Genomic DNA, 26,356 nt, shown 5'->3' on the forward strand with positions numbered 1-26,356 from the left:
CAGTTTTTAGTCAAATAACATCAACATTTCTTTGGGGATCAGATTTTGGATCTTGTTGTGTAATTAATCTCTAACGAGCTAACCGAGCTGGTTCCTCGTCCCGTTCGCAGAGCAGCGCGGGCGCAGAGCTCGGGTCTGTTCGAGCAGGAGATCGTTCCCGTCACCACCAAGGTTATAGACGACAGCGGTAAAGAGCGCGAGGTGACCGTCGCTAAGGACGAGGGGATCAGAGCGGGAACGACCATGGCGGGACTCAGTAAGCTCCGGCCGGCGTTCAAACCTGACGGCAGCACCACGGCAGGTGAGTCTTCCTCAGCCGACAGGTGAACTGACCCCTCTCAGCCGGTTTTAACCACACACACGTTCTGTCTCAGGTAACTCCAGCCAGGTGAGTGACGGAGCGGCGGCCGTGCTGGTCGGTCGCAGGTCAGCGGTCGAAGCTCTGGGTCTGCCGGTCCTGGGGGTCCTGAGGGCCAGCGCAGTGGTGGGGGTCCCTCCTGACGTTATGGGTATTGGACCAGCGTTCGCCATCCCTGCGGCTCTGGAGCAGGCCGGTAAGACGTGGTACTAAACCAATGTTAGCATCAGCTGGTGCAACCCAGCGCAGGTAACCGGGGACGGCTCGTCCAAATGGGGACCCTCCCTAAGCCCCGCCCCTTTTTGCTTTGCGCTCCAATGACAGTTGAGCAAACCTTGGTCGACTTTCTTTTCCTGTACGCGATATTTTGTATCCCAGGATGGCGGAGTCATGAAACAGAGCCAGAGTAGGGCCGGTCATGACTTCACCATCCTGTGAAAGAAATGTGGAGTTCCTGTACTTAGATATGCTACATGCTAAGCTAATCTACGCTTGCTCAACTGTCATTGGAGCACAGAGTCAAAAGGGGCGGGGCTCAGGAAGGGTCCGTGGCTGTGGTTATGCTAATGCGATCCATTTACCTCGGAAGTTCGCAATCGGAACGACATCAATCCTGAGCTGATCGCGTTCCAGCACAAAACCAACCTCTAGCTAAATTAGCCATTAGCCGCTGTTAGCAATGTCTGCAAGAGAAGTTAAATACATCGTTAGCTTTACTTGCTACAGCTCTTCAGTATTAACGATCTCTGTCTCCGCTTCAGGTCTGACTGTGTCCGATATCGACGTGTTTGAAATCAACGAGGCCTTTGCCAGTCAGGTGAGTTCAGACGTCTGAGTGTGGATCTCCTGAGACCTTATCGATAACGTGTTCCCCCCCCAGGCGGTGTACTGCGTGGAGAAGCTGGGAATCCCTCCGGAGAAGGTGAATCCCAACGGAGGAGCCATCGCTCTGGGTCACCCTCTGGGCTGCACTGGAGCTCGACAGGTGGTGACGCTGCTCAACGAGCTCCGACGCCGAGGACGCAGGTTCGTCTCAGCCGCCGCGCCGACGACACTCGGCTGTGTGTTACCGAGCTTTCTCACAGTTCCCCCCTCTCGTGTTTCCCTCCCCGCAGGGCGTATGGCGTCGTGTCCATGTGCATCGGCACCGGGATGGGAGCCGCTGCCGTGTTCGAATACCCGGGACCATAGGAGCAGACCACAGACCACAGACCCTGTTACTGTGATTAAAAGCCCCTTTCAGACATGACGGATAATCTTTACACTTTCTACAAGAACCAGTAACTTTGCTTTAAATGCTTTCTCAGGTAGTTGGAGCAGAAAGAGTCACAATGTTCCTCCATCTTAAAACAACAGTCGGGTGGTTTTCAGGGTTTTGTTGCTTCCTCTTGTTCATAAGCAGGAATTAAACTTTCTGCATGATATAAATGTCGTCACCTGACTCCAATATGAACGATTACAGCCAGAAAAACCTGTTTGTGTTCGTTCGGACACCTGGCTGTTAACAGCAGTAAGATCTGTCTGCTCTGAAGCTGAATGTAGTTAGCACATTAATAACGCTACTTAATGAGCCTTGTAACAGATAATAACCTTCCAGGTCTGAAAGGGGCTGCAGAGATCAAGTGTTACGTTAATCTCCCACTGAACTAATGCTGCTGTACTTTAGCTGTTAATGATGATATAGATAATTATAATAATACTTGTGTAGAAGTGCCTTTGACTTCCTGATTCATCCCGCTTCAGTCGCAGTCTCTCTGTGTTTGTTGTGGTTTAGTTTCAGTCCTCAACTGTCACATCAATTAAAGCAAGAGGCTTTTATTGTGAAGCAGCTGTAGGACTTTGAAATATTGCAGGTAGCTGTCAGATGAAATGTAAAGAAACACATTTGTGCCACGCTGGCACGTCTCCACTCAGTAATCAGGAAGTTGTGTGTAAAGATAAAGTATTTGAGGATGTTCTGAATGAGTTACGTCAAATCTAAGGACCAATCCAAACCACTGTTTGATCGGCAGGTAACGGACCTCGTGCAAGAACATTTTCAGATCCAAACCCTCCTGCTCGTATGAGTTGGATAATATAAATGTATTAATATAAATGTTAATGAAGTTATTTGTTTAGTGAAAGCAGCCTTTTGAGGACTTTTTGCAGTCATTTTCATTCCAGCTCAGATATTCACTCTACCGGCTACAACATCAGTAATCTGTCAGGTCTTCCCTGTAAGATCAATGTTGTTCTAATAAGAATCGGTCGGGCTGCAGCATCTACCCCCTGAACCTGCCAGATAACGCTGCCTCTCCCGCTCAGTTTGATATCTTTGTTTCATTCACAAAGATATTAAAGAGACTCTGCGGTCTTTGTTCAGAATATTTGTTTTAATATGAACAGTACAGCTGCCATCAGAGCGCAGAGATAAAGTTCCTCCCAGTGCGATCTGCTCTGTGCTGTTTGTGCGAGGGGGGGTCACAGTTTCCGTCCCAAGAACCGACCCGTTGTTGCATGAGGTCCGATCAATCACTGCTACCATGTGCAATGACTCTGAAATAACTGTAGAGCTTCGTAAATCTGATCTTCTGTTTCAAAATAAAACATTTCAACATGATCGGAGGCAACAGGATTCAGTTTTTACTAAAAATGTCTCTGAACAGTCTCAGTGTGTGAACAACAGTCTCAGTCAGTGAACAACAGTCTCAGTCAGTGAACAACAGTCTCAGTCAGTGAACAACAGTCTCAGTCAGTGTGTGAACAACAGTCTCAGTCAGTGTGTGAACAACAGTCTCAGTCAGTGAACAACAGTCTCAGTCAGTGAACAACAGTCTCTGATTGTGGTCTCAGACCTAAACAAGCTTCTGTTTCTTCCGAGCTTGAAACTGCTCCGTTTTGCTCTTAATGGACTTGACGAGCAGAGACAGACCGGGGTCCATGGATGTCTTCGAAGTGGCCTCGACCGACGGAGCGTCAGAGTCATTTTCCCGTTTCTTTCCCGCCACTTCCTGTTTCCCGGCGGCTGCCTCCTCCCTCCCCCCGAGCGTGTCCTCCGTCCGGCGCTGCTCCTCCTCTCGTCTGCGCTGCTTCTCTGTCAGGATGCTCTGCGTGGCTTTGGTCTTCTTGTAGCCGGGGTGGGACGGGTCCAGGTTGAACAGGTGGGAGGTGAACATGGCCTGGAAACGAGGGTCTTTAACGTCCACCTGGAGACAGACAGACAGACAGACAGACAGACAGACAGACAGAAGAGGGTTTAATACATAATGACACACAGTGGGTGTATGCGGTTGGTTTTTGGAGTTCTGGTCCCGCTGTCCGACCTGGAAGTCGTCGCCCTCCAGCGACTCCTCGCCCTTCTTCAGCAGCTTCTTCCTCTTCTTCTTGCTCAGGTTCTGCTGCTCCACGATCCGGTCGTAGTTGAAGTGTTTGTGTTTGCCGTCCTCGTCGTCTTCGTCCTCCATCAGCAGAGCCATCTCCGCCTGCGCACGCACACACACACACACACACACACGTTGAGCTCTGGTCCACAGGTTTGGTGATTTCACGAAGCTGCTGGGATTAAACTCTGACCTTTTGTTTCTTCAGCTCCTCTTCCTCCTCAGCTGTCCGCTCCTCTTCCTTCTTCTTTTTCTTCCCCTTCTGTTTCTTCCCGTCTGCAGACACAATCAGACAGCGATAAACAATCTGCTTTCACGTTCTTTTCTCCCCGTCTGCCTCAACATTTAATTATTATTTATATGAATTAAAAAGACACCAGCATGTCCTCCAACCCGTCTGCTGTGATTGGTTCATTCAGAGTATTGATCACCTGTAGCAGCGAGCTCCTCGGCGAAGAAGGGGTCGCTGAGATCGACGTCAGGAGGAAGCTCGTCCTCGCTGAGCTCTTCCTCACTGTCTCCCTGAATCAAGAAACAAATATTAAACTGATTAATAAAACTACAGAGGGAGCTGAACTTTCTCTCTTTCAGTTTCAGGAATACACCTGCTGTTACGGGTTGTTACTCACCTGTTTTCTTTGAGATTTCTTCTGCTTCTTTCTGCCTTTCTTCTTCTCCAAGAACTCCTCCCAGGGCGTCAGCTTGTCCTTCCCCTCCAGCTTCTTCTTCACCAGCTGCTCCGTCGTCTCCTTCAGCCCTGCAGACGATCAAATATCAGTTCATTATCTGACTGCAGATAAGATACAGTGTATTCTGATCAATATCACCCATAAAGATACAGTGTATACTGATCAATAATCAATACAGGTACAGTGTATTGTCGTACCTGGCATCCAGGTGATCTCCATCTCCATGTCTTTGTCTTCCTGTATCTTCTTCTCTTTGTCCTGGATTCCTTTCAGCAGCTCTCTGTATTTGGAGATCTGCTCCTCACTTTTATTTTTCTTTATCTTCTTCTTCTCTTCGTCTTTCTGTGGTTTCTCCTCCTCGTCGGGTTCCTCAGTCGGTTCATCTACGACACAAAGAATCACACAGCTCCTGAGTGCTGCTACAGCCCCGTTACTCCCCACAGTAATGTCTCTCTGGTTGCTGTCTCACCTCCTGCTGTGCTGTCTCCATCCTCCTCTCCAAACACAAACCCTCCCTCCTCCTCTTCGTCCTCACTGGAGGAGGCCAGGTATGCGTTGAAGTCCATGTCCAGCAGCTCGCCCTTGTTGAAGTTCCTGTTCAGGGCGGTCACGCGCTCGTGGTCCGTCTCGTCCCACGTCAGCTGCACCTGATTGGTTCAACGCAGACACGTCAGACCCAACATCCTGTTTCTTTTATTTTGAAATTCTGTACACTTTACACCACTGTCCTTTCTCCAGTCGCCATTATAAATTATAAATTATAAACTATAATGTACTGGGAAGACTGGAGATCGGCTCTTTAGGGGAGTTTAACCTTGCAACTGTATACAGCTGCACTATGAATCCAAGTATTACTGAAATCTTAATGAGGTCAAACATAATATCTAAACTGCTTTATAATGAAGTACTGTAGTTCTGAGAGTTTGTTTGGTCACACTGTTGAATGTTGTTCTCTTTGAATCATCAGCAGAGGAAGTGGCTAATCTTTCTGTAAACTGGAAGTAAATATCAGGAGTCGACAACAAAACAATAAAGCTGATGTTAATATCTGAGACAGAGTTTGGTTGCTGTTAACTCTCTGTAACATCTGTACGTCGCTCAGCGTCCCGTCTTCCATCAGCGTCACCGAGGAACTACTGAGCTTCCTGTAAGGTAACCATTCACCTCTTTACCTTTGAGGTCGTTGTGGCCGATGAGGTGAACAGTTTGGGCGTGTAGGCGGCGAGGTTCACATCCGTCGCCACATCTTTGGGCTCTTCGTCAAACTTTACATCATCAGGAATGAACCTGATCAGTGGAGGAGTAAAAATGATCGATTAGAGATCACTGCTGGCTGGATTCTCTTCAGGTACTGTTTGTGTTGTCGGCGCTCTGCGACTCCTACCGGAGGTCCAGCATGGAGCAGCTGCTCTCGTACTCGTAGCCGTCACACTCGGCGTAGATCTTGGCGGCGGTGTCGACTGAGTCGCACTCCACAACGGCATAGAAATACTTCAGTCGCTTGAACTGGTAGTCCCGCATCTTCTCTCTGTAAACCCTGAGAGGAGACCCACACACACACACACACACACACACATTAATGATAATAAACTGAGGTCCTGCAGGTTTATTTAATTAAATTTAATTCAAGATATAATTTTATGTCCGTACTGTTGAAAGAATATGAAGGAAAACTGGTTCCATGTTGGTTTTGTTGTCACAGTGAGATCAATACTAATTTATTCCTAAAAACACATCCGGTGTCAGAACCCAAACTCATCACAACCATAACCCTGAATCTTTTAATCCATTTTGTTGTCTTAGTGTTAAACTAGTTGTGTTTACGTCGGCGTTTAAGAGAACTTCACCAGCACTGCAGGGTTTTATTCTGAGGTCCAAACACTGAAGCTGCTTATTGGGGTTGTGGGGAATGAAAGTAGATATCTTTAGGGAATTATTTAACAACTTTTATTTTATTTACACAGACAAAATACTGAGACATGTACGCCAATGTTCAACAGAGGTTTGTGATACAGAACTAAGGGAACTCGTGGACAAAGATCAGACGTCCTCAGTACTGGTGACGCATTAAAACACATTTTCTATCAATTATAACTTATCAGTGTACATTATAATGAATATAAGAATCTCTACCTTAGAATGAGACGTTTTAATCAATGTTTAGGACTTCTCCATGTTCCTACAGGAGCCCATGAAGGACAAACCAAACACTGACTGTAGATCAGTGTTTGGTTTTCACAGCCACCGTAGTTTCTTCATCATGTTTGCAATCTGAAACTAAACTGCAAGGCACCGCTAACTCCTACACACTGGTCCTTTAAGTTCAGAGTAACTCCTGGTGTGTGTGTGTGTGTGTGTGTGTGTGTGTGTGTGTGTGTGTGTGTGTGTGTGTGTATTACTTCTCCTCCTCAGTGTCGTCGTCTGAGTCGTCGGGCAGAGCTCTGAGCTCCAGCGGTCCCTGAGTCTGCTCCGCCCTCAACCTCTCCCTCCCAAACTCTGATGGGTAGATCTGGACAATACCCAGAATGCACCGCAGTTAATCTCACTTTACAGACACAACAGCGAGGAGCTAAAATACGATTAAAATCTATAATCTATTATTATTTTTAGGATATTTTATCAATTTCATCCATTTCCAGATTGACAGGAAGTTGGGAATAGAGACATTTTCAAAATAAAATACAGTCAGAGCAGCTTTACCTTCACAGACAGCACGGCGCCTCCTTCAGGTGTGAAGGAGTTGAGCAGAGCCAGCAGGTCTTTGGCTTTAATCCGGTCCCAGTCCATGTTGCAGACGGCGAGTCGGGTCGAAACCTGAAACATTCACAAACAGTTCAAACGTGTTCAAACTGTCCCCCCCCCCCCCCCCCCACCGGACGCCACCTCACCTCGTCGTTCCGTGGAGCGTCCTTGCACAGCTCTCCCCAGTCGTGTTCAATCTCCTCTTCCTCCTTCTTCAGGATGGCGCCCACCTCGTCTTCGTCTTCATCGTCGTCGCTGTCGTCGTCTTCGTCTGAGCTCGTCTCTATGTTTCCCTTCCCTCTGGCCAGATCCGGCCCGCTGTCACTGTCTGAGTCCAGACCGGACTCCGCCTCCTCGTCTGACCCGCTCTCCACATCGCTCTCGTCTTCTTCATCGTCGTCTTCATCCTCCTCACTGCCCTCTGTGACGCTTTCTCCCAGATCATCCTCTGCAGACTGCTCCTCATCATCGTCTTCCTCGCCCTCTTCAATAACTCGGACTCCACGTTCAGGCTCCGCTTTAGCTTTGCTCTGCTCCTCTTCCTCGGCCTTCACCACCTTCTCCTTCACTTTCTTCTTTTTCTTCCCCTCCTCCTCGTCCTCCTCTTCCTCCTCCTCAGAGTCAGAGACGTTGTAGAAGCGCTTCAGGTCTTCTGTGGAGGTGTGGTTGATGGGACGGCCTCGCTTGTCCACCGTGTACTTCACCTTGAAGCGCTTGTCGTGGAACATGGACTGGAAACGCTTGTCGATCTTGATCTTGCGCTCTCTCTCGGGCATTTCCCAGAACCTGGGGTCCTTCTGCACCCGCAGGAAGCGCTCGTCGCCGCTCTTTTTGGACGACATGCCGGCAAACTTCAAGTGTCACCTGACAAATAAAAACAGGGCATATTGTTAGGTAACGTATAGCAACAAGCCTCTTCACTTTCTAGACTCTTCTCAGCCTCTTTTAGCTCCTAGTTTTGGTTTATATTAAACGTTTATTGGAGAACTCTGGTATCTTTTATGTAAAAGGACAGAAAGAGAAAGAATAATGATTATAAATAACTAGTTCTGACACAAATAAGCAAGTAACTGATCAGTCTGCAGGTTGAAAATGTTATTAAAACATTATTATAATCAATTAATGATACTAGTCACTTAATTAGGTCAATTTGCTTATTTTCTTATACTTTTGATTCTGCTGTTGTGTTTAATTGTGCAAATAAATAAATAAAATCCGATGTCAGAAGGTATTTTGCACAGATATGAATACAGGTTTGTTTTGTCCCTTTGGCTCCAATCACTGCTTTAGGTTACACTATGTGTTTATATTGCTGTTTAGCTGTTTCATAACTTCATTAATTGCATTTAAGTTTGGTATTATATATAGTTTATGTGGGTGTATATGTTACGTGTAAGTCGAATGACCATGAGTTTTATATTTTACATTATGTTAGGCGTATGTGAATGTATTAATGTTTGGGATGGTATATTGTCCTTTATGTCACGGTATTACTAAAGGCTGCGCGATATGGTAAAAACATCATATTGAGATTATTTTGACCGATATTGTGATTCTGATATGATTCACGATTCGTGTGAGAATGATCCATTTTCCATCTAAAATATAATTTCCACTTAAATCGTTAAGATGTGACATTTTGGGGACAAATAAACATGTTTTCTTACATTTAAAGAGCAATATTTGAAGACCAGGACACAGGAAATTACAGGTTCATGCTAATTTCTATATTGCAATGTTGATTATTACGCAGTTATATTATTAATTTATATGTTTGATGACAAGAGACTGTGAGTAAAACCCCATGGTGCAATTTAAATAAAGATAATTATACTATTTTTTTAAATGCACTTCAGTGTAATCATTAGATTTGTATGACTTCAGGCTCTTTTATAAAATGTTAAAAACTCAATAAACTGGTTATAAGTGATGAAAGTGTCCATTAAAGGCAGCTGACTGTCTGCCCTGTAAAACACCACAAACTGAACCTTTAACGGCCGACAGAGGAGTCCTTTCTCCGGGGGAACAACCGCTGAACAGTCCTTCAAACTCCGGAGCTCCAGCTGTTGTTTTAAATATGTAATATAAGTAGTTAAATTAAAGATAAAGGTCTGAAACTGTCTCACTGTCTCACTGTCTCACTGTCGCTGCTCTCCGCTGTGCCTCACATGTAAACAAAATGTCGGAACCGTGAAGAAGACGAAGCAACGGCGGGAAAACCAGACGGCGGTTAACGCTGCTGAGCGCGAGCTTGTGACAGCGTGTAAGAACGGGTTTAAAACGACGTTTATAATCAATCAATAATCAATAATAAAGTTTACCGATACCTCTCCGCTTTTCTGGTACACGTGTTTTCCCAGCATGCAACTCTCCCGTGATCTTTTCTCTCTTCCCGCCCCTTTTTTGGTAAGGCGAGCCGAGTGGGACACACGAAGAAAAACGCGAACTACGGTTACAGGAAGCTGTTATTAATCAATAAACGATTATTATAAGTATTTAATTTATTTCACAACATTTAGAGTTATGTAGATGGATTCATGTCTCCAAAAGTATTCAGTATTTTAAAGTAAAAGTTACCTTTATGTTTTTAATCCTTTAATTGATTAATGTACAATTATTGATTATTAATTATTAACTACAGTCATAATAATAAAGTCTAATAAATTCAACCGTATTTTGTTAGATATGCACTGATTTTATTTAATCTAATAATTTAATGAGTCTTTATCTTCATATCACTAATCTCTAGTTTGTGTTCCTTATTTTTATTATTAGTAGTATTTTATGATTAAACAATTAATATATTAGTTTAATGGCAGAAAGGAAATCATCATTATTGATTGGTAAAATCACTTGTTACGCAACTTTCGGACCGTTTTGTAACTGTTTCTTTGTGTTTGTTGTATTATTATATAATTTTAATGTCACATAATGTAAACGTCAAAAAACATTAAAATAAATAAAAGCGCAGTATTTATTATTTATTAGTATTTCATTACACTGCTGTTATATTGTACTTATATATACTATATATAGAAAATAATTAGTATAATGTGATATAATATATAATATAAAACAGAATATAATAATAATAATAATAATAATAATAATAATAATAATAATAATAATAACAATAATAATAAACTGTTGTTAGTCCAGTTCCAGACTCTGATCCGGTTCCACAGTTTCCAGTGAGCCCAGTAGGATCCAGGTCCGTGTTTTCCCGCCTCCTCCTCGCGGAGGTCAGACAGCGGAGGACGGGAACGGGACTCGGAAGCAGACCGGAAGCAGTGCGCTCCGGTGCTGTTTCTGTCTTTAATCCGGGCCGAGCGGCACCATGAGCAGCGGACTGTGTCTCAGAGTCCTGCGGGGATCCGGCTCCGCTCCGGCAGCCTCCTCTGGCAGCTGGAGCCGGTTCCTGTCCCGGTCCGGAGCCCGCAGAGGACTGTCGGGGTCGAACAGCGGAACCATGAACGTGTTCAACAGGGAGATGAAGAAGAGGCAGAAGAACTGGGCCGGTTCTCTTCAGGACGGACAGCAGTACGACTACCTGAGGGACGAGGTAGGAGCCCCGCCCACTGCCCCCCGGTACCCACTGCCCCCCCCCGGTACCCACTGCCCCCCCACTCACTGCCCCCCGGTACCCACTGCCCCCCCGGTACTCACTGCCCCCCGGTACCCACTGCCCCCCACTCACTGCCCCCGGTACCCACTGCCCCCCCGGTACTCACTGCCCCCCCGGTACCCACTGTACCCACTGCCCCCCGGTACCCCCCCCGGTACTCACTGCCCCCCGGTACCCACTGCCCCCCGGTACCCACTGCCCCCGGTACCCACTGCCCCCCGGTACCCACTGCCCCCGGTACTCACTGCCCACTGCCCCCCGGTACTCACTGCCCCCCCCCGGTACTCACTGCCCCCCGGTACTCACTGCCCCCCGGTACCCACTGCCCCCGGTACTCACTGCCCCCCGGTACTCACTGCCCCCCGGTACTCACTGCCCCCCCGGTACTCACTGCCCCCCGGTACCCACTGCCCCCCCACCCACTCTGGCTGCTATTTTATGAACATTTTGTTCTTTTATTTTTAAATGTAAAAACAATAAGAGAGTAAACACACAGAGAAGAATCAGGACCTTTAAAGAGTAGAGAAAACCTGACTGATTGATTGACTGATTGATTGACTGATTGATTGATTGATTGATTGACTGATTGATTGATTGATTGATTGACTGATTGATTGACTGATTGATTGACTGATTGATTGATTGACTGATTGATTGACTGATTGATTGACTGATTGATTGATTGATTGACTGATTGACTGATTGATTGACTGATTGATTGACTGATTGATTGACTGATTGATTGATTGATTGACTGATTGATTGACTGATTGATTGATTGACTGACTGACTGATTGATTGACTGATTGATTGACTGATTGACTGATTGATTGACTGATTGACTGATTGATTGATTGACTGACTGATTGACTGATTGACTGATTGATTGACTGATTGATTGACTGATTGACTGATTGATTGACTGATTGATTGACTGATTGATTGATTGATTGACTGATTGATTGACTGATTGATTGACTGATTGATTGATTGATTGACTGATTGACTGATTGATTGATTGATTGATTGATTGATTGATTGACTGATTGATTGATTGACTGATTGATTGACTGATTGATTGATTGACTGACTGATTGATTGATTGATTGCAGGTTGGCAGTCGAGTGGCAGATCGGGTCTATGACATCGCGAGGTGAGTTTCTCATTGAACAGCGTTACTGTCTCTGTCTGCTTCCTCTCTAACGTCGTCCCTCTTCCCGCCTCCTCAGGACGTTCCCTCTGGCTCTGGACCTCGGTGGGGGCAAAGGTCACATAGCAGAACACCTGAGCCAGGTACAGCCCGTATTCACACTGTTACACACTGGATCAATCACTCTGGATCAATCACTCTGGATCAATCACTCTGTTACACACTGTCTGTTTCAGGAGGTGGTGGAGCGTTTGTTCCTCACCGACGGCTCTGAGGAAACTCTGGTGAGCCTGCAGGTTCTTTATCCGTCTGTTTATAAAGTTTTCACATTTTATTATTTAACTAAAGAAGCAATCCTCCTCCAGAAGCAGAGGAGGAAGAGCGAGATCCCGACTCGGTGCGTTCTCGCTGACGAGGAGTTTCTGCCGTTTAAAGAGAACACCTTCGACCTGGTGGTGAGCAGCCTGAGGTGAGGCCTACATCAGATCGTATGGAGTCTGTCGGCGTCTCTCCACAGAGGAAGGAGGATCTGAGGAGGAATTTAATGCCCGTTTCCATAAGATAAGATCTAAATGTGACATATTTCTTTATCTTCTCTAAATCACTGAATCTGTGTTCTTGCAGCCTGCACTGGATTAACGACCTCCCTGGAGCTCTCAAACAGGTGAGCAAACCTTTCTGTTCAATGAACACTGAATGATTTTATATGTGTGGTTGTGATGATCTCCCACTGGAGGTCGTAGTTTCCTCTCTTACGAAACAAAGTGACAGGTTTTATGTATATTTCATATTAAATTCAATAATAACAGCAGAGAACAACAAACAGTGAACACAATAACTGCAGGAAGAGTTTGAATTTGGAGCAGATTATTTCCATCAGAGATCAGTTCTCCTGATATTTTTAGGAAGTTTATTTTATATTTGTATTATTTTTAACACTCAAACAGACTCACCAGGCTTCTGTTGTGTCAGATTCACTGTTTTCTTCTCTTTGTTCTCTCAGCTCTTTGGTTGTTTTCTAACTCAGGATGAGTCTGTTGATCAGAGACTGAAGGCTGAGAGAGTTCAGGTCTTCAGAGTTTACGTCTTAAATAAAAATCTAAACTTTAAAATGAACACAGAAGTGAACAAAATGTTGAGTTATCGACCTACTGGATATATATTTTTAAGTTTTCTCACGACCTTCAGTGAAGATTTGGCGACCCCTAGTGGGGGTCCCGACCCTCAGGTTGGGAACCAGTGGTTTAAATGTGACTGGACCTTTAACAGGAGAGCTTTGGGAGGAACGAGCTTTAACTGACGGTCTCCTCCTCCGCTCAGATCCACCAGGTGCTGAAGCCGGACGGCGTGTTCATCGGGGCGATGGTGGGCGGGGAGACCCTGTACGAGCTGCGGTGTTCCCTCCAGCTCGCAGAGACCGAGAGGGAGGGAGGATTCTCCCCCCACGTCTCCCCCTACACCGCCGTCACCGACCTGGGCAACCTGCTGGGCCGGGCCGGCTTCACCATGCTCACCGTGGTGAGAAACACACCAACCAAACATACAGGGGACTTTTATTTTGTGTTGAATGTGGCGCCCCCTGTGGACAGTAGTGGTAGTAATTCTTCTTGTTTCATTGATTTCAACAACAACATCTAGTTTGTTCATAAAGAGGCTTTAATATTAGATTGAGACTGTTTATAACCAGTTAAACCTGTCTGTCTCTCTGTCTGTCTGTCTGTGTCTCTGTCTGTCTGTCTGTGTCTCTGTCTGTCTGTCCCTCTCTCTCTCTCTGTCTGTGTCTCTGTTTCAGGACATTGATGAAGTTCAGGTTCACTATCCAGGAATCATCGAGGTTATGACTGATTTACAAGGTAGAAACAGTTTAAATTGCACCTATTTATTTTTCACATTAAAATCTCACATTGATCTTTATAATCTATAATCTATATAATTTATAATCTATAATCTATATAATTTATAATCTATATAATCTGTAATCTATATAATTTATAATCTATATAATCTGTAATCTATATAATTTATAATCTTTATAATCTATAATCTATATAATTTATAATCTATAATCTATGTAATTTATAATCTATATAATCTGTAATCTATATAATTTATAATCTATATAATCTGTAATCTATATAATTTATAATCTTTATAATCTATAATCTATATAATTTATAATCTATATAATCTGTAATCTATATAATTTATAATCTATATAATCTATAATCTGTGTTTGTGTGCAGGTATGGGTGAGAGTAACTGTGCCTGGAACAGAAGGTCACTGCTACACAGAGACACCATATTAGCAGCAGCTGCTATTTATAAAGGTAAGTCCACTCCTGGTCCACACCTGGTCCACACCTGGTCCCACTCCTGGTCCACACCTGGTACCACACCTGGTCCCACACCTGGGAAACTCTGTATTGTGATTATTTGATGAGCTGGTAAAGTCGTATTGTCTCTCACTGGTTAGCCTAATGTAGCTTAGCATAAAGAGAGCAGAAGGAGACGGCTGTAGTCCCAGTTTCTATACAATTCTCTGCCTGTATTAGGTTTATTTTATGTGTTTAACAATCATACAGACTCAGTAGGTTTCTTTTATGATACATTCAGTGTTTTCAGTGTTCAGCTCTTCAGAATTGAGACCTTAAATAACCTAAACTTTAAATATAACAATATATATTTTAGTTTTCTCCTCACAGAAAAGAACAAAGACCCAGCAGACGGTTTGTAAATGTGTCTTCATACAGTCTGGACGGTCTTTAAGATGAAACATGGACCAGTTCTTTTACCTGCAGTGTATCATGTCTGTGTTTGATTCAGAGATGTACGGGAGCGAGGACGGGTCCGTCCCCGCCACCTTCGAGATCCTCTACATGATTGGCTGGAAGCCTCATGAGTCACAGGTGAGACGGGCGTTCGGTTTGGGTGTTTCTTTTATTATTCTGTTCATCAGGAGACATTTCAATGGTAAATAAAGTTCATTATATGAATGATGCAGCAGTTTATCAAAGAGTGAGTTTCTCTTCATCACTTTCAGGAGACATTTTATAGAAACTGGTTGAATCTTTTAAACGTTGTCGTGTTTTTGTTTTTCAGGCCAAACCAGCGAAGCGAGGCTCGGCCACGGCGTCGTTCGGGGATTTATCAAAGATCAGCCAGCCGACCAACAGCAACAAATCATAGCAGCATCAGAGCTAATAAACACACTCTCTCTCTCACACACACACACACACACACACACACACACACACACACACACTGTACATAATATATTGTATGTTATTTAACTGAAGGAGGAGAAGGGTTGTACTTTATTATCTGGATTAAATTTGAGCAATTAAAAAAAAACTGCTTCATGAGAACATTGTTTCTGTGTGTTTGTGTGTGTGTGTGTGTGTGTGTGTGTGTGTGTGTGTGAGAGTGTGCAGTGGCGGCTGAACTGTCCCGCTCAGTGATCGCCGATGGTCGGGACCAGAGGTTCGGTTCGGGGTCGCGCTTGATTTTGAAATAAACAATCTGTGGTGCGGCTCATTAGGGTATCTGCCTCACTGAAGCTCACACAGACTGAGCAGCAACGTTGGGCACAAACACACCCCCTCCTCTCTTTTTCTGAGGCTCTCTGTCACAGCACTGCAGACACACACACACACACACACACACACACCAAGTTGCACCCCCTCCCCCTCCTCCTTCCCTCACCTGTAGTTCTACATGCTTGAAAAATGGAGCGAGATCGACAGCCCAAGAGGAAAGGTGGAGCAGAGAGGGAGAGAGCCACAGATTCAGCGAAGTGCTGTAAAATAACTGACCTGTTTGTCAGTAAGGGAGCAGGTCAGACATTAAACACTAGTGGAGACAACAGACACACAACCAGAGCCTATCCAGCACCACCAGCTTCATGAGAAGGTTAGTTCCACTTTGTGGAAGCTGATGGGATAAAACTGACTTAATAAAAGAAATGTAAGTGCAAATTTTAGAATATTAACTAACATAGACACAACATAATAAATTATATGAATATTGAAATCCTTGTATTATATTGTTTCATTTAACCTTTATTTAACCAGGTAAAATCCCATTGAGATTAAGAACATATTTGTTGTCATATGAACATAGCCAATGCATATAAAAATGGTCAATTTAACATTTATTTTGTAGGGGAAAGAAACAGAAAAACCTGTATGTGGGTGCATGTGGAGCCTTTGCTCTATTATTTTACACTCTTACATCAGTAGGCGCCCATCCTAACTCACTCTTGGTGTTTTGCGTTAATTTGGTTGAGATGGCCTAAATTATTGTCCCAGTCCGCCCCTGGTTGCAGTGCTTCAGTTTACAGGATATATGAGGTATTTTGCAGTTTGGTCATGTGTTTTGTGAATTGTGTTAAGTATTTTGATGAAACCAGCCTAGTTTGCAAAATTGTGTTTTAGCAATTGGAAAAAACTGTAAATAATAGCCAAATATTCAGACACTCAAACTGCTCACATGTGGTTTGGATCACCATAGCAACACACAGGAAGAGTGACGGCTTATCCTGCTCAGAAAGACCATAGATATTGATCTGCTGATTGGCAGCCAGATAGAGCGATCGGTTCCTGTACGCAGTTAAACAGTGGGCGGGACTGAAAGGGTTACGCAAGAGGGAAAAATGTTAAATTTATACCCTCAATGGGCAATGTATGTCAGGAGATACAGTCTGTAAACTGGAAAATAAAGGTCATAATTATATAATTTCAGCCTACATACATTAGAAAATAGCAATTAATTATAAGTCCAAAACATTTATAGAGGATTGTCCATTTAAGAGTTAACTGCAGACCACACACTGTCAACATCACCTTTAATGGACTAAAACTTTATTTAACAAAGAGAACCATCAGGAAACACACACAGTTTAATTCAGTTTAAATCAGTTTAATTCAGTTTAAAGACTCTAACTGTGTCTGTTTTATAACTACTGTGACAGAGTCAGTCAGATATACTCCAGTAAAGCTCCACCTCTTCCTGTACGCAGACAGACACTGAGGACAGCACATGTGAGACATCAGAGCAGACAGCAGACAGACGGGCAGAGAGACGCTCTACCTGGACATGGATCACCTGTTGGTGCTGTTGCTGTTGCTGTGGAGCTCAGGTAGGACTCTGCTTTAAAGATGGTGAAATATTTGTGTCTCTCTCTCTCACACACACACACACACACATTCAACCTGTAAAGGACAGGTCGGCTCCGTCTCCCCAAGTCAGTCAAAAAAGTGCACACCAAACTGACGCCGACTGGAGCGTACGTTCTGCGCGTGCGCAAGGCGTAATACATCCCCATAACAGCAGGTGGCGCTAATCTGTGTTGTCGCCCCAAAAAATTAAAACTGGAAATGACGGATCACTCTAGACCTAGTAAACACAGAGCACGCTGTCGTCAGTCATTGTTTTCATCAGAGAGTGTTGATAGTAGTCAAGAAGGATCGTTGTTGTCATTACTCGCTGAACAGAAAATACGATGGCTAATAATAACAAGATACTGCCGTTGGCGTCGTATGTTTACCATCGTCACTTCCGGTTTTCTCGTGCACTCACTGATTCACTAGTCAAAGGCCAGCACTCCACCAATCAGATTGGTCATTGAGGCCGACGCCGACTGACGACAGCACGGGACACACCGAACCGACTCGAGTCACCGACCTCGTCTGACTGTCCGGCGGCCGATAATCTCTCTCTCTCTCTGTTCTCTCTCTCTCTCTCTCTCTCTCTCTCTCTCTCTCTCTCTCTCTCTCTCTCTCTCTCTCTCTCTCTCTCTCTCTCTCTCTCTCTCTCTCTGTCTCTCTCTCTCTCTCTCTGTCTCTCTGTCTCTCTCTCTGTCTCTCTCTCTCTCTCTCTCTCTCTCTCTCTCTCTCTCTCTCTCTCTCTGTCTCTGTGTCTCTCTGTCTCTCTCTCTCTCTCTCTCTCTCTCTGTCTCTCTGTCTCTCTCTCTGTCTCTCTCTCTCTCTCTCTGTCTCTCTCTCTGTCTCTCTCTCTCTCTCTCTGTCTCTCTCTCTCTCTTCTCTGTCTCTCTCTTTCTCTCTCTCTCTCTCTCTTCTCTTCTCTTCTTCTCTGTCTCTTTTTGTCTTGTTTTTATATATTTTTTTTTTCTTGTCTTTTCTGTTCTGTGTCTCTCTGTCTCTCTTCTCTTCTTTCTCTCTCTGTCTCTCTCTCTGTCTCTCTCTTCTTCTCTCTCTCTCTCTCTCTCTCTCTCTCTCTCTCTCTGTCTCTCTCTCTCTCTCTCTCTGTCTCTCTCTCTCTGTCTCTGTGTCTCTCTGTCTCTCTCTCTCTCTCTCTCTCTGTCTCTCTCTGTCTCTCTCTCTCTCTCTCTCTCTCTCTCTGTCTCTCTCTCTGTCTCTCTCTCTCTCTCTCTCTCTCTCTCTCTGTCTCTCTCTCTCAGTGGAGTGTGGTGGACGAGTTGGCCTAAAACAGCTGATCAGCTGCTGATCGCCAAACTGGGTGGACTGGAGGTTCTGAACGGCAGCAAGGTGAGCTGTAAACATACGGGGGCTAAACAACAACAACAACAACAACAACAACAACAAAAAGTCTAGAAATCTAGAGTTATTGTTGCCATGGTTTCCATCAGGTGCATCCCGAGGACAGAAAGGGGGCGGAGCTCGACTACATCAAGATGTTTGGAGAGGAGTGGCTGAAGGCGGGCGGGGGGGCTCAGCCCGGCAGCGAGTTCACCTGTCAGCACCCACGTTACCTGAGCCTCATCCACAGTAAGCCCCGCCCACAACGCCACCATGTGACTGTGTGTGTGTGTGTGTGTGTTATTGATTACAGTGGAAGGTGAACGTGGTCTCGTTCTGTGTTACAGAGTACGGAGCTCCTGAGGAAGGCGAGCTGAGGAAGCCGAAGTCGTTTGCCCTGAAAAACCAGCTGTTAAGTTAGTCCCGCCTCTTTCTGCTCTCAGCCCTCTGATTGGCTAACACTCAGGTTCCCAACCTGAGGGTCCTGTCCCCCACTAGGGGTCGCCAAAGCTTAACAAGGGGTCATGAGGTCTTCTTGATTTCTAGAGGTTTAAGAAAACTTTAAAATAGACGCAGTAAGCCAGTTCTGATCCGATCTTCTCTCCTCTCCAGAGATCACGTTTGTGTGTCCAGACGACGGCGAGCGGAAGCCGATCGAGAAGAAACTTCCAGGTAAACTTCCTCCTCTCTCTGCTGTTTCCGGCTGAAAAAGAATCCCGATGAGTGTAACTGTGTTTTGTTCCGCAGCCTCCATGGAGGTCCAGAAGGTGAAGGGACTCCTGTACCGACTGCTGAAGGTTCCTGCTGCAGATCTGAAGCTCACCTACACCAGCCTCAAGGTACAACTCAGACTGCAGTTCCTCTAATGGCCACTAGAGGCAGACCGCAGTTCCTCTAATGGCCACTAGAGGCGGACTGCAGTTCCTCTAATGGCCACTAGAGGCGGATTGCACTTCCTCTAATGTCCACTAGAGGCAGACTGCAGTTCCTCTAATGGCCACTAGAGGCCAGCTCCAGCACTGAGCTCCACATTAACACAGTCGAGCTCTTTTCTCTCCAGAAAGTTGGGACGGAGTTTGAGATCGACAGCGACCTGAAGACTCTACAGTTTTACTCCATAGAGGACGGAGACCAGGTGTTGGTCCGCTGGTCCTGAGCCGGGACCTGGACCCAGGAGGTGAAGAAAATCCTGAATATCCGTAAAATAATCAGTTCAGTCACTGATAGAAACGACAAAATGAACCTTTCTGTCAGTGAGTAAACTGACTGTATTTCATATTATATTCAATGTGTATCAATAACAACAAGAGATGTTATTTTATGTTTCTGTTTAAATCGTCTGACATTGAAATTCAAATAAAAATCTGTCACTCACTGTTGTCTGCTGGGGTCATTATTATCATATTATTATATTATTATCACTATTTTATATTATTATCACATTATTATATTATTATCATTATATTATTATCACTATATTATATTAGTATCACTTTATTATATTATTATCACTATATTATATTATTATATTATTATTATATTATTATTATATTATTATCACATTATTATATTATTATCACTATATTATAATCACATTATTATATTATTATTATATTATTATCACATTATTATATTATTATCACTATATTATAATCACATTATTATCACTATATTATATTATGATCACATTATTATATTATTATCACATTATATTATTATCACTATATTATATTATTATCACATTATTATATTATTATCACTATATTATATTATTATCACATTATTATATTATTATGTTATTATCTGTTATTATCTGTTATATTTCTGTTATATTGTTACATTATCTGTCTCTCTCTCACCGACTGGTCGCCTGCTGAGTCGGTTCCTGTCTGAAGGTTCGTGTCCACAGGATCATTAACATTCATTGTCTCTGTGAGCAATGCATTGTGGGTTAGAGAGACGAGAGGAGTAGAAGTTTAGTTCAGATGTTTCTATGATAAATGACAGAACTTCAGCTGGATCTGGTCAATCTGCTGGAAGAGATACATAAAAGTGTAGTGGCGCTCTCACTATTACTGAATATTATCACATAGACGTGTTCAGGGCGGGACTCTTATCAGACATGAAGTTTCATTGAGATCAGATCAGGTACTCAGAAGTTATGACGAATCCCTCTTTCATGGCGAGTCCTTGAAATTCCACGCCACGGCCACGGGCACGCCGTTCAACGGGATGTCGTAAATAGCACAACTTTTAATGGTGAATGTGTTTAGATGGCTGTGTCCAAATCTGAAGTGTATCCGATCAATTCAAATAGGAGGAGTTGGTTCAAATACAACGTGTGCAAATCACCATGAATGACCACTAAATCCAAAATGGCTGCGAGTGCTAACAGACAAGCAAACTGCTCACATGTGGTTTGGATCACCATAGCAACACACAGGAAGAGTGACGGCTCATTCTGCTCAGAAAGACCATAGATATTGATCTGCTGATTGGCAGCCAGATAGAGCGATCGGTTCCTGTACGCAGTTAAACAGTGGGCGGGACTGAAAGGGTTACGCAAGAGGGAAAAATGTTAAATTTATACCCTCAATGGGCAATGTATGTCGGGAGATACAGTCTGTAAGCTGGAAAATAAAGGTCATAATTATATAATTTCAGCCTACATACATTAGAAAATAGCAATTAATTATAAGTCCAAAACATTTATAGAGGATTGTCCATTTAAGAGTTAACTGCAGACCACACACTGTCAACATCACCTTTAATGGACTAAAACTTTATTTAACAAAGAGAACCATCAGGAAACACACACAGTTTAATTCAGTTTAAATCAGTTTAATTCAGTTTAATTCAGTTTAATTCAGTTTAAATCAGTTTAATTCAGTTTAATTCAGTTTAAATCAGTTTAATTCAGTTTAAAGACTCTAACTGTGTCTGTTTTATAACTACTGTGACAGAGTCAGTCAGATATACTCCAGTAAAGCTCCACCTCTTCCTGTACACAGACAGACACTGAGGACAGCACATGTGAGACATCAGAGCAGACAGCAGACAGACGGGCAGAGAGACGCTCTACCTGGACATGGATCACCTGTTGGTGCTGTTGCTGTTGCTGTGGAGCTCAGGTAGGACACACACACACACACACACACACACACACACACACACACACACACATTGATGTATGAAAGGAAGAAAAAAAGGAAAACAGTGTAAAATTGTATACAGTAAAGTTTTAATCCTTCAGATTTTCATCAAATCAAACCCAGTTTTTAATGAACTTTTTAGTCAATGATTGTTTTTTAGTAATTATCTCTCTGCAATAATTCAGTGGTGTCAGAAGGTGTGTGTAGCTGTGTGTGCGTACTGTCACTGGGAAGTTGTTGCTGAGATATTGACGTTTGTTTTGTTTTTGTTTGTGCGTCTGTGGGGTCAAAGGTCAACTTCACTAAATCATCAGAACTAATAAATATCAGGTAATTAGTGAACACATGTCACATGTCCTGACGCTGACAGCATTAATGTGATAGTAAGAGCTCAGCGTGCTAACGGAACCACAGTCCTGTAATCTGTAATCTGTCAGCAGATTCTGATCAAATGAACATTTATCAGAGGGACAGTGTTTCACAGAAATGCACTTCAGAGAGTTTAACTGCAGGATGTCAACATCACCTTTAATGGACCCATACAAAGAAAGACAACTACTGTGTTGGTGCAATTCATTAAAGTTTGCCTATCAAAAGTGTAAACGATCGATCGACTGTCCTCTTTTCAAAATGCTGCTTCATACTGATGAGTATTTTCTGATTTTCTCCTCAGCACTGCAGACTGAAGGAACACCCAACTCAACAGGTAAATAGAGAAAGAAAAGAGAAGTAAAGAATCGTCTTTGTGTGGAGAGCAAAGATTGTGGAGTACCTGAGCAGAAGGAACAGAATAGATGAATCTGCAGATGATGATGTTGTTTTATTGTTTGAAAGTGTTTAAAAATGGATACCAAGTGTTCCAGTGTATTCAGTGTCAGTGTATTGGGAGCTGTTGGACTCACCTGCTCAGGTAGAAGAGGAGCTGCAGCTCTGATTGGTTCATTTCTGTTCTGATGAAACTCACTTTATTCTTTTACTGATGACTCTCTTGTTTCTGTTCAGAGTCTGAGGAGGTCAGGTTGGTGGGAGGAGACAGTCGCTGTGCAGGAACACTGGAGCTGAAACATAATGGAGACTGGAGACCAGTGATGGGCCGAGGCTGGAACCTGAAGGAAGCAAATGTTGTTTGTAGAAATCTGGATTGTGGTTCTGCTGTTTCTGTAGTAGAGAGAGAGGAGTCTTCAGTCAGACCTGTGTGGGTGATCACCTCTAACTGTGTTCAGTCTGGATCTTCTCTGAGTGACTGTGCAAGATCAGTTTCCTCTTCCTTCATAATGAATCTCACCTGTTCAGGTAAGCCCATCACTGACATCATCAATGACATCATTAATGACAGTAATGTACCCACGTTGACACACACACACACACACACACACACACACACACACACACACACACACACACAAACACACACACACACACACACCTGTAGTGATCCCAGTTCACCTCCTGGGCTCTGCCGAGGTCTCTTGAGCAAGGCACTGAACCCCTAACTGCTTGGAGCAGCGACTGTGTGGCAGCCTCATCACTCTGACATCTGTCCACTAATGCATGTGTCCAGGTCCTGTGTGTGCATCAGTGGCTGCTGACTCAAACATTGTGGAGGACAGGAGGAAAACCAACCCACAGCATCGTGTTATTTTACACTAGTTGGCAGATTATCTCTACTTTCTTCTGTTCAATAACAATGAAACAGTAAATCAATGGCTTCCAAGAGTTCTTAAAAACAACATCATTGTATTCACTGCTGTTGTTTCCAGATGAACCCTACAGGCCTAATGCAGAAGATAGAGTATTTATCAAGGCTGTGAGATGTAACAAGAAGCAGCCAGTGTTCAACACCTGAAGGAAAGTGTGCTGACTGATGATGACTACTTGCTGCTTGAATCAAAGCTGGCCCCATTTCCAATCAGACAGACGAAGCTTACTGTACTTTCACTTCCAATATTTTCTTCCCAACGATGCGTTATCACAAGTCCAGGTTCACCAGGGCTTTTTAAAGTAGTGTGTGCTTTGTATTCAGAGACAGCTGGCAGTTATCCTCAACAAAGTAGTTCAAACACAGCAGCTCTATTTCTCTGCTACAAAGGAAATATGACAGTAATGATCCCAGCACCATTGGTAAATACCCACACTGAAACAGCAGCTGCACTTTCCTTAAAAACACTAGGGGTGTCCTGCAGGTGTCGCTGTTGAAGCATTTTATTCACAATTTGAATGATGGATTTTCTCCAAAGCAGAGAGAAACCTTAATTCATAAATGATAATTGTTTGTTTGGTCATTATTTATTTCAACCAGTTACTCTTTTTATAGTTTTATTTCCCTCTTGCCTCTCAACAATAGAGGAACAACCTGGATATGTTTCATGTTTGTGTATTTCAGGCCAATATGTGTGTGAAATGTAAAAATAAGTGTAAACATCTTATTTCGATAAACAGATTAATTAACTTCTTCTTCTAGTTCTTTTAGATTTTCTGGATCGTTGTAGAAACAGATTTTTATTCTGGGTTACAGATCTTCTCAGTCTTTTCTCTCTCTCTCTATTTTATCTTCTATTATCTGTCCAGACTTTGTCAGGCTGGTGGATGGGACTAGTCTGTGCTCAGGCAGACTGGAGGTGAAGTCTGACCAGTCTAACCAGTGGTGGTCCTCAGTGTGTGAAGATGACTTTGACCAGCAGGATGCAGAGGTGGTCTGTAGGGAGCTCGGCTGTGGGGCTCCTTCAGTCCTCCAGGGGGCGCTCTATGGAGAAGTGGAGGCTCCAATGTGGACCAAAGAGTTCCAGTGTGGAGGCCATGAGTCTGCTCTCCTGGACTGTAGAAGCTCAGGCTCAGCTAGAAACACCTGCTCACCTGGAAAAGCTGTTGGACTCACCTGCTCAGGTAGAAGAGGAGCTGCAGCTCTGATTGGTTCATTTCTGTTCTGATGAAACTCACTTTATTCTTTTACTGATGACTCTCTTGTTTCTGTTCAGAGTCTGTCAGGTTGGTGGGAGGAGACAGTCGCTGTGCAGGAACACTGGAGCTGAAACATGGAGACTGGAGACCAGTGATTGGCTCAGGCTGGACCCTGAAGGAAGCAACTGTTGTCTGTAGAAATCTGGACTGTGGTTCTGCTGTTTCTGTAGTAGAGAGAGAGGAGTCTTCAGACAGACCTGTGTGGTGGATCTACTCTAACTGTGTTCAGTCTGGATCTTCTCTGAGGGAGTGTGCAAGATCATATTCCTCTTCCTACTTCCTGACTCTCACCTGTTCAGGTTAGCCCATCAGTGACATCATCTAACATCATATATGACATGAACATGACATCCTGAAGTCAAAAGTGGGCTTGTCTGTCTGTCTGTCTGTCTGTCTGTCTGTCTGTCTGTCTGTCTGTCTGTCTGTCTGCTCCATGTCTCTTCCTGATATCAGTCCAGTGACATTCACATCATCAATGCGACCTTTCATCATCTCATCTCATTTACAGACCTGCTGGTTCGGCCCAACATCTCTGTGTCCTCCTCCACGTACGGGGTCTCTGAGGCCCAGCAGCAGGAGTTTCGGGTGCTCAGGGGCTCCACCTTCACCATCAGCTGCTCCATCCAGCCACAGTACCCAGGAGGCTCCTTCCAGCTCACCTTCACCTCCTCCAACACAACGCACAACTACACCCAACCAGCTGTCAATCACTCTGCCCACTTCCTGTTTCCTGCTGCAGAGCCCGCCCACCAAGGAAACTACAGCTGTGTTTATCACGTCTATGTTTTCTCTCATAACTTCTCCTCTGAGAGCCGTCTGCTCTCTCTCACTGTCTCAGGTAAGCTGAAGCAGAGAAACTGTCTCACTGACTGTTTACATGCAGCTTTGGAAAGATGATCAGCTGACAACAGAGACTACTGTCATTGTGTTACACATGTCATATAGTGTCCAAACTTATATAAGTGTGTAAATGTCAACAGCAAACAACATACTGTAGGACAGATCATGTTTGGTTACTGACTGAGGTATTTCACTGTTCACCATATTTACAGAGTAAACACAATTTGCTGTGATTTAATTGCAATAAACGGATCAAAAGATGCTGAAATAACTACATAAGCTCAAGTTATTTAGTCGGGTCTGTCTGCAAGACCACAAGCAAATAACTTTTGAAATGTTTGTTTTCTGAATGGAGTTTGGTTGATCGGGGCTATGCTAACTTAGTTTGGAGAACAATGCAGACAGGATGTGTGGTCAGATAACAGTTCACTGAACAGATTCTGGGAGAAAACACCTTGTGATGTGATGACTGTCCATGTGTTTGATCAGATCCATCAGTTCATCATCACTTCATCAGAGTGGTCCTCCTGCTGCTGACTCTGCTGTTGGTGAACACTGCCCTCTGTTGCTGCTGTAAGGTACTGACACTGTCTGTTGTTTAGAGGACTGACTGAAATGAAGCACTCTGTCTGTTTATTGAACTGAAGAGGGGACTCATGCTGTCGTGTCTCTCCAGGCCTGCAGGGGGCAGAAGCCGGGCAGACAGGAGAACATTGAGCTGGATGATTATAACCTGGGTGTTCCTGCAGCTGGAGGAGGGCCGACTGAAGAGGAAGGAGCTCAGGGAGCAGAGTAGGTCCTCCAAGGAGCTCCTCTCACATCCACATGGATTTCACAGCTGACACACAGCCATCAGCTCAGTCAAGGATTTTACATTTTTATCCTCATGTTGGCTGGAATTATTATATCACATTATATTTTTATTACTCTGAGCATGAAAAGACCAAAACCAACCCTGTTTGTTCCTATTGAAGACGTAACTCTTT

The 26,356-nt window shown here is 44.0% G+C and overlaps 4 protein-coding genes and 1 pseudogene across 7 annotated transcripts in view; 4 read left to right on the forward strand and 1 right to left on the reverse strand.

Annotated features, from left to right (window-relative positions):
• The window catches only part of acaa1 (acetyl-CoA acyltransferase 1), a 7,717-nt gene extending 4,760 nt beyond the window's left edge, over positions 1–2,957 (forward strand). Inside the window, exons 9-13 of the mRNA XM_051381361.1 lie at positions 111–301; positions 375–554; positions 1,120–1,175; positions 1,239–1,384; positions 1,474–2,957. Coding sequence (XP_051237321.1) covers positions 111–301; positions 375–554; positions 1,120–1,175; positions 1,239–1,384; positions 1,474–1,549 — 649 coding nt within the window. The 3' untranslated portion in view covers positions 1,550–2,957. The remainder of the gene's footprint in view (positions 1–110; positions 302–374; positions 555–1,119; positions 1,176–1,238; positions 1,385–1,473) is intronic.
• On the reverse strand, positions 2,710–9,568 carry esf1 (ESF1, nucleolar pre-rRNA processing protein, homolog (S. cerevisiae)). 3 transcript variants are annotated; one of them, XM_051381270.1, is made up of 13 exons: positions 9,476–9,568; positions 7,295–8,012; positions 7,107–7,220; positions 6,806–6,915; positions 5,791–5,943; positions 5,579–5,693; positions 4,876–5,053; positions 4,604–4,789; positions 4,347–4,474; positions 4,149–4,239; positions 3,911–3,993; positions 3,661–3,819; positions 2,710–3,543 (listed from the first exon to the last, which is right to left on the reverse strand). In XM_051381270.1, exons 2-13 carry the CDS (start codon positions 7,988–7,990, stop codon positions 3,193–3,195), a joined length of 2,364 nt encoding a protein of 787 aa, XP_051237230.1. In that variant the 5' UTR covers positions 7,991–8,012; positions 9,476–9,568; the 3' UTR covers positions 2,710–3,192. The 3 variants fall into 3 exon arrangements, with proteins under 3 accessions (XP_051237230.1, XP_051237231.1, XP_051237232.1); XM_051381271.1 differs by having other exon boundaries at positions 9,470–9,488; XM_051381272.1 differs by lacking the exon at positions 9,476–9,568 and adding an exon at positions 9,137–9,156.
• Positions 9,569–10,375: 807 nt separating this feature from the next.
• Positions 10,376–15,288, forward strand: ndufaf5 (NADH:ubiquinone oxidoreductase complex assembly factor 5). 2 transcript variants are annotated; one of them, XM_051381332.1, is made up of 11 exons: positions 10,376–10,710; positions 11,886–11,926; positions 12,003–12,066; positions 12,160–12,207; positions 12,292–12,392; positions 12,548–12,587; positions 13,244–13,441; positions 13,716–13,776; positions 14,167–14,250; positions 14,747–14,829; positions 15,023–15,288. In XM_051381332.1, exons 1-11 carry the CDS (start codon positions 10,486–10,488, stop codon positions 15,107–15,109), a joined length of 1,032 nt encoding a protein of 343 aa, XP_051237292.1. In that variant the 5' UTR covers positions 10,376–10,485; the 3' UTR covers positions 15,110–15,288. The 2 variants fall into 2 exon arrangements, with proteins under 2 accessions (XP_051237292.1, XP_051237291.1); XM_051381331.1 differs by having other exon boundaries at positions 10,377–10,710; positions 12,289–12,392.
• A 1,731-nt stretch (positions 15,289–17,019) lies between these two features.
• LOC127352682 (scavenger receptor cysteine-rich type 1 protein M160-like) overlaps positions 17,020–26,356 on the forward strand; it is a 76,793-nt pseudogene continuing 67,456 nt past the window's right edge.
• Positions 18,146–19,795, forward strand: LOC127352724 (tubulin-specific chaperone E-like). The gene is made up of 6 exons (XM_051381356.1): positions 18,146–18,429; positions 18,531–18,669; positions 18,768–18,836; positions 19,033–19,092; positions 19,168–19,259; positions 19,481–19,795. The coding sequence occupies exons 2-6, from the start codon at positions 18,576–18,578 to the stop codon at positions 19,574–19,576; spliced, it is 411 nt and encodes a 136-aa protein (XP_051237316.1). The 5' UTR covers positions 18,146–18,429; positions 18,531–18,575; the 3' UTR covers positions 19,577–19,795.

Source organism: Dicentrarchus labrax, unplaced genomic scaffold (genome assembly GCF_905237075.1).
Source record: "Dicentrarchus labrax unplaced genomic scaffold, dlabrax2021, whole genome shotgun sequence".
Classification (NCBI taxonomy): domain Eukaryota; kingdom Metazoa; phylum Chordata; class Actinopteri; family Moronidae; genus Dicentrarchus; species Dicentrarchus labrax.